The sequence below is a fragment of the Oncorhynchus mykiss genome, chromosome 12, assembly GCF_057628025.1.
Source record: "Oncorhynchus mykiss isolate SJ-2025 chromosome 12, ASM5762802v1, whole genome shotgun sequence".
Classification (NCBI taxonomy): domain Eukaryota; kingdom Metazoa; phylum Chordata; class Actinopteri; order Salmoniformes; family Salmonidae; genus Oncorhynchus; species Oncorhynchus mykiss.
Window position 1 is genome coordinate 79,938,506 of NC_143033.1, and position 7,565 is coordinate 79,946,070.

Consider the following 7,565-nt stretch of genomic DNA (forward strand, 5'->3'; position numbering starts at 1 on the left):
GTAGCTTGATGGTGGTCTAAGGCAGCTTTATTCCCTGGTGGTCTAAGGCAGCTTTATTCCCTGGTGGTCTGGGGCAGCCTGGTGGTGGTCTCATGCAGCTTTATTCCCTGGTGGTCTGGGGCAGCTTGATGGTGGTGTAGGGCAGCCTGATGGTGGTCTAGGGCAGCTTGATGGTGGTGTAGGGCAGCCTGATGGTGGTGTAGGGCAGCTTGATGGTGGTCTGGGGCAGCTTGATGGTGGTGTAGGGCAGCTTGATGGTGGTCTAGGGCAGCTTGATGGTGGTGTAGGGCAGCCTGATGGTGGTGTAGGGCAGCTTGATGGTGGTGTAGGGCAGCTTGATGGTGGTCTAGGGCAGCTTGATGGTGGTGTAGGGCAGCCTGATGGTGGTGTAGGGCAGCTTGATGGTGGTGTAGGGCAGCTTGATGGTGGTGTAGGGCAGCTTGATGGTGGTGTAGGGCAGCTTGATGGTGGTGTAGGGCAGCCTGATGGTGGTGTAGGGCAGCTTGATGGTGGTGTAGGGCAGCTTGATGGTGGTGTAGGGCAGCTTGATGGTGGTGTAGGGCAGCTTGATGGTGGTGTAGGGCAGCCTGATGGTGATCTATGGCAGCTTGATGGTGGTCTAGGGCAGCTTGATGGTGGTGTAGGGCAGCCTAATTTGATGAATCTGATGTTTCTTGGTATTGTGGTAGGTGTTACTCCAGGTGGTCCCTGGGCTCTGTGCATCTCCCTGAGTTTTATGATGGGTTCTCCTGGTCCTGAGGGGCCTGGTCTCCTTCCCCTGCTCCACTACAATGAGAAATGACAGGGAGATCTTACATGTACATACAATGTCTGGAAAATAACACATATAGAGGGATTGCAGGTTAAAGATTACACATTAAAGATTACACATTCAACTCTTAATGTGTGTTCAATTAATCATCTTTCTAGCTTTGGTAAACACTTTTTTTTTTCTTGATGACTCATTGTTGTGATTGACTCCATTTGTGGCATTCTTCTCAAATGTGTGGGCTAGAGCCTTACCTGCAGACATAGAACAGGATGTAGGCAGTCTGTGCCCTCGCCCTCAGCACAGTGGCCTCATCTGTCCTCAAGACACGTGCATCATCCAGGCAGAGCCACCCACTGCCACGGCTGTCCAAAACATCACTGATGTAGTGGCCTGGGGAACAAGGGAGACAGAATAGAGTGTACATTAAGCTTTCAGAATTATGTATGCGTGTGCGTGCGTGCATACCTGAGTGCCTGCATACCTGTATACATGTTGTCTCCCAGATGTGAGATCACACTTGACAATTTGTAGATATTGTCTGGCTGGTGTCTCTGTAAGAAAACACATTTAATAATAGGATTGTTATTTTGTCTACAGGATAGGGGTGCCTTCTATAACTGCCTTATCTTGACCCGCCCCCAAACTATCTCAACTGGATCTAATTATCTGTTATTTATTTATTTCTCTCTCTCTCCTCACCACTGCCTGCTGCCCCTTCTCACTGTCAGCTGGTTTCTCTAGCTGGTCAGAGGAAATTGAAGCTGGTGGGGGTATATCAAATATAGTGTAAATACAAACCAAAAAGTGAAGCGGAAACCTATCAACATATATACTCTTAACTTCAGCTTCCGACTTGCTTTCCTCAACAGTCCTGTTTCATGAGAGTGTGACTCATTGTTGTGATTGACTCCATTTGTTCTGCATGATGTCAGTAACACAATGTCCTACCTGGTTTATCAAGGGTGCCTTTCGGGGAGTTTGCAGATGTGTTGTCCATGTTGTTTTTCCCCAGGGAGCTTGCCCTGTGTAATCGATGGCAATGAAAATCAATATCTAGTGTGTGAAAATCCTGGTGTGTGTTGGCTGCTCAATGTGCAATGTCCCAAAACAGAGTGTAAACCAACCTGGCTCCATGCTGGACAGGGGCTGTCTCCCCACATAGGGCTGGGAGGGTCAGTTCTGCAGGGATGGACATGGGATCGTCCACCTTCTCTGGCTCCCAGTTGCCTGCAGTAAACCGCTTAATATGAAGCATTAGGACCCTGCTCAGAGACAGACGGACAGGCAGGCATTTACACACACACACACACACACACAGACAGACAGACAGACAGACAGACAGACAGACAGACAGACAGACAGACAGACATTCACAAAGACGGGATGAACAGACAGGCATTCACACAGACAAAGGAATCAGTCTTGTACTCAAATCAATAACCCAGTTTGGTGAGTTAGATCAGGACTGTCAATTGTAATCTGAGATGATGATGGGAGGACTCACCGGGGCATCGTGAGGAAGTGGCTAGTCACAGATGCCATGCTGCCTGAGCACACCCTGCATGCACACTCTAACGCAGATGGCTAGGTGACAAAGCATAACAATACAATTATGAACATTATGACATTAATGATAGTGTTCCTTGACATACTAACTCTTGGTTGAAGCTAAGTGCTGACCTTAAAGTAGAGGTCCAGGCTGTGTGGCAGGTAATGGCTCAGGCTCAGGGACAAGTGATTGTAATCCTCCTGACCATACACTATAACTCCACAACTTCAGAAGTACGGAGAGAAATGCATCAGCTATCCAACACAAACCTTTTGATCCCTCTACACACTATCTTAATGCTTTACCTCTGTATCCTGCATGTTATGCTGACATTAAACCTCCTCACAAATGTGATGAAGACATCAAGGTACACCATATACAAATGACAGCTGTTACCTGGTGCAGGTACGGGAAGTCTTCAGCTTGAATTCTAACTGCTTCACGGGGCAGGTGTATGGCTCTGGTGAGCCCTTTAATGCCATACCCTCCTCCTTCAGCTGAAAGAGGAGGAGCACCACACATTCATGGGCATCCTAAGAGAAGAATGGGAAAGAAACAGAAAATACATCAACAACCACAACTGAAACAGAGCTGAGGAAAAATACTTTCACGTGTCCCAGGTTTATTGTTAAGTAAGTCTTTTAGCATATAATATCTTACCTGTTCATAGTCTTCCTCATAGTCCTCATTGACAACGGAAAGACAGCGCTTGACTGTTTGAAGGATTTTCTTCTTTTCCTTTTTCTTAGCATTAACAGTGCCTCCAGAAAGCCTGGCCTGATGTAACTTGGCAAAGCAGCTGTGGAGGGAGACAAAGAGCATGCATTCAGGTTTCACTCTCTCACCTTGGCCACAGATTTGCTCTGTACTTCTACTTTAGCTGATTCCTGATTGTGACAGGAAATCACCTCTGGTGTTAATCAGTAGCTGAGTTGGGTGTGGTTTTATCTTAAAAATCATATGAGGCACTGAGTGTACGAAAGAGAGTATACATACATACATACATACACACACACACACACACACACACACACACACACACACACACACACACACACACACACACACACACACACACACACACACACACACACACACACACACACACACACACACACACACACACACACACAAACATACATACTGAACAAAAATATAAATGCAACTCGTGAAGTGTTGGTCCCAAGCTTCATGAGCTGAAATAAAAGATCCCATACATTTTCCATATGCACAAAAACCTAATTTCTCTCAAATTTTGTGCACAAATTTCACACCTGTTAGTGTGAATTTATCCGTTGCCAAGAAGCTGATTAAACAGCATGATCATTACACAGGTGCACCTTGTGCTGAGAACAATAAAAGGCCACTCTAAAATGTGCAGTTTTGTCACACAACACAATACCACAGACATCTCAGGTTTTGAGGGAGCGTGCAATTGGCATGCTGACTGCAGAAATGTCCGCCAGAGAATTGAATGTTCATTTCTATACCATAAGCTGCCTCCAACATGGTTTTAGAGAATTTGGCAGTACATCCAACCGGTCTCACAACTGCAGACCACGTGTAACCACACAAGCCCAGAACTGCCACATCTGGCTTCTTCACCTGCGGGATCGTCTGGGGAGGTGCTGAGGAGTATTTCTGTCTGTAATATAGCCCTTTTGTGGGGAAATCTCATTCTGATTGGCTGGGCCTAGCCCCCCCAGTGGGTGGGCCTATGCCCTCCCAGCCCCACCCATGGCTGCGCCCTTGCTCAGTTGTGAAATCCATAGATTATGGCCGAATGAATTTATTTCAATAGACTGATTTCCTTATACGATCTGTAACTGAGTAAAATATTTGAAATTGTTGCATGTTGCATTTATATTTTTTATTTAGTATACATCCAGTACATACATACATACATACATACATACATACATACATACATACATACATACATACATACATACCACAGGAGGTTGATGGCACCTTAATTGGGGAGGAAGGGTTCGTGGTAATGGCTGGAGCGGAATCAGTGGAATGCTATCAAATACATCAAACATATGGTTTCCGTGTGTTTGATGCCATTCCATTTGCTCCATTTCAGACATCATTACGAGTCGTCCTCCCCTCAGCAGCCTCCACTGATACATACATTGAGGCGGGACTGTGTACTGTAACTATAAGCGTCTAGGTGGGTGGGTCAGTGTGTGTACAGGTGGGACAGGAGGGTGAGAGCGAGGCTGTATACCATAGCAGTTTAGAGGAGGGGTAGGAACTCCAGGTGTCCTGCTGTCTCAGGATGTCTCTGCAAAATGCTGGCAGCCCCAGCAGGCACTGCAGAGCAGAGTTCATGAAGCAGGTGTTGCCAATATTAGGCAACCTGTGGGAAAGAAGCCATCAGTACCGCACTAATATCTGAACTGTGGACCAAAGGTAAACTAATGAATGGATTTGTAAGGCATGAATGCAAGATAACTCTGAGTACCACACAGAATTATTGTAAACAAAAAGAGGAGCTCAGAGATAAGAGTAGGTGTGTGTGTGTGTGTGTCTTTTACCCGAGGAGCTTGGTGTTGTCTTCACCCTCGCCTGTGCAGCTCTGCTCCCCCAGCTGGGTGCTACTCTTACTGAACAGGTTGCGGAGGCGGGCCATGGTGTCCCGAGACCTAACCAATGGCCTGGAGGAAGAGAGACAGGTTAGAGGCCTTAGTAGCTGTAGCTCAACACCAATCTGTCTGTTTGAACACTGTTTTAATGTACAGGCATACAGATATTCGTTACCATGTCATAGTGTGAGTGACAACTCTTATGTAGAGTCGAGTGAGATGAAGGTGGCAATTGTCTACAGTACTTACCTCTCCAAGGAGACAGAGGAAGCCCTCAGGTCAATGGAGGCCTCTGCAGAGAGAGACAAGAGACGGACAGCGGTAAAAGAGAAGATTTGTCAAAGATGAATTGAGAAGAATAGCACCAACAAATGGCACCCGTTTACAGACCTGTGATGCCAGCAAATTGGGGTACCATTCTCTTTGTCTGTGGAACAACTGCCCCCACCTCTTTGACCTCGGAACTCATAATTTCTCTGTAAAGACACACAGACACATGCATTAGGTTAGCTATATTATATTGGCTTTTTCATTTCAATTCAATGGTGTTGGTTGGCATGAAATTTGATATCAGGTTGCAGTACCTGGCAGTCTCATTGTCTTTGTTGGTCTCTCCATGGTGGTCAAGGGGGTTTGGAGAGGAGGACTGGGGGGCAGGGGAGGAGACGTGGGTTGGGGAGGAAGGGCAGGCAGGACTGGGGGGAGTGGCAGAGGAGGATGACTGAGTTGAGACAGCCAGGAGAACACAGGAAGCACTAAAATGGGAGGAGGTCTGTGATCCTTCCTCTGAAGAAGAAGAAGAAGAGGAAGAGGAAGAGAGAGATGACATGTGGAGAGAGGAGAGGGAAGAGAGGCTGAAGAACTTGGAGAGAGTGGAAGGGGATCTGGCAGGGGATCCGGGGGGTGAGGGGGGTGAGGGGGGAGAGGGGGATGGAGTGCCAATTGGTGTTCGGCCAGACAAGGGGTCGAGGGGCGTCAGAGATGTTGTAGACGGTTTCAAATGGAAAAAAGAGGGAAAGGAAGAATCAAGTTGGTGGTGATCCTTTACGTTCTTCTCCCAATTTTTCCAAACTGATGCAGTTACCATGCTGGCATCTGATGGTGTCAGTTTGGGTGGGATTGGGAACGGCGATGGGCAGCTGCTCCCAATCCCGAGGCGAACTCTGCACTTCTTTTTCTGTTTGGAGAAACATTATATAGCTAATATACAGAGCCTTGCAAAAGTATTTGGCCCCCTTGAACTTTGCGACCTTTTGCCACATTTCAGGCTTCAAACATAAAGATATAAAACTGTATTTTTTTGTGAAGAATCAACAACAAGTGGGACACAATCATGAAGTGGAACGACATTTATTGAATATTTCAAACTTTTTTAACAAATCAAAAACTGAAAAATTGGGCGTGCAAAATTATTCAGCCCCTTTACTTTCAGTGCAGCAAACTCTCTCCAGAAGTTCAGTGAGGATCTCTGAATGATCCAATGTTGACCTAAATGACTAATGATGATAAATACAATCCACCTGTGTGTAATCAAGTCTCCGTATAAATGCACCTGCACTGTGATAGTCTCAGAGGTCCGTTACAAGCGCAGGGAGCATCATGAAGAACAAGGAACACACCAGGCAGGTCCGAGATACTGTTGTGAAGAAGTTTAAAGCCGGATTTGGATACAAAAAGATTTCCCAAGCTTTAAACATCCCAAGGAGCACTGTGCAAGCGATAATATTGAAATGGAAGGAGTATCAGACCACTGCAAATCTACCAAGACCTGGCCGTCCCTCTAAACTTTCAGCTCATACAAGGAGAAGACTGATCAGAGATGCAGCCAAGAGGCCCATGATCACTCTGGATGAACTGCAGAGATCTACAGCTGAGGTGGGAGACTCTGTCCATAGGACAACAATCAGTCGTATATTGCACAAATCTGGCCTTTATGGAGGGGTGGCAAGAAGAAAGCCATTTCTTAAAGATATCCATAAAAAGTGTAGTTTAAAGTTTGCCACAAGCCACCTGGGAGACACACCAAACATGTGGAAGAAGGTGCTCTGGTCAGATGAAACCAAAATTGAACTTTTTGGCAACAATGCAAAACGTTATGTTTGGCGTAAAAGCAACACAGCTCATCACCCTGAACACACCATCCCCACTGTCAAACATGGTGGTGGCAGCATCATGGTTTGGGCCTGCTTTTCTTCAGCAGGGACAGGGAAGATGGTTAAAATTGATGGGAAGATGGATGGAGCCAATACAGGACCATTCTGGAAGAACACCTGATGGAGTCTGCAAAAGACCTGAGACTGGGACGGAGATTTGTCTTCCAACAAGACAATGATCCAAAACATAAAGCAAAATCTACAATGGAATGGTTCAAAAATAAACATATCCAGGTGTTAGAATGGCCAAGTCAAAGTCCAGACCTGAATCCAATCGAGAATCTGTGGAAAGAACTGAAAACTGCTGTTCACAAATGCTCTCCATCCAACCTCACTGAGCTCGAGCTGTTTTGCAAGGAGGAATGGGAAAAAATGTCAGTCTCTCGATGTGCAAAACTGATAGAGACATACCCCAAGCGACTTACAGCTGTAATCGCAGCAAAAGGTGGTGCTACAAAGTATTAACTTAAGGGGGCTGAATAATTTTGCACGCCCAATTT

General features: G+C 46.1%; 1 protein-coding gene across 1 annotated transcript; it reads right to left on the reverse strand.

Annotated features, from left to right (window-relative positions):
* Nucleotides 1-606: 606 nt before the first annotated feature.
* Nucleotides 607-6,130, reverse strand: LOC110538317 (ubiquitin carboxyl-terminal hydrolase 26). The gene is made up of 15 exons (XM_090191403.1): nucleotides 5,497-6,130; nucleotides 5,303-5,388; nucleotides 5,162-5,204; nucleotides 4,865-4,984; nucleotides 4,555-4,686; nucleotides 2,982-3,120; nucleotides 2,718-2,854; nucleotides 2,453-2,546; nucleotides 2,277-2,356; nucleotides 1,897-2,034; nucleotides 1,721-1,794; nucleotides 1,472-1,533; nucleotides 1,254-1,323; nucleotides 1,024-1,162; nucleotides 607-786 (listed from the first exon to the last, which is right to left on the reverse strand). Exons 1-15 carry the CDS (start codon nucleotides 5,997-5,999, stop codon nucleotides 735-737), a joined length of 1,869 nt encoding a protein of 622 aa, XP_090047529.1. The 5' UTR covers nucleotides 6,000-6,130; the 3' UTR covers nucleotides 607-734.
* Nucleotides 6,131-7,565: the final 1,435 nt, after the last annotated feature.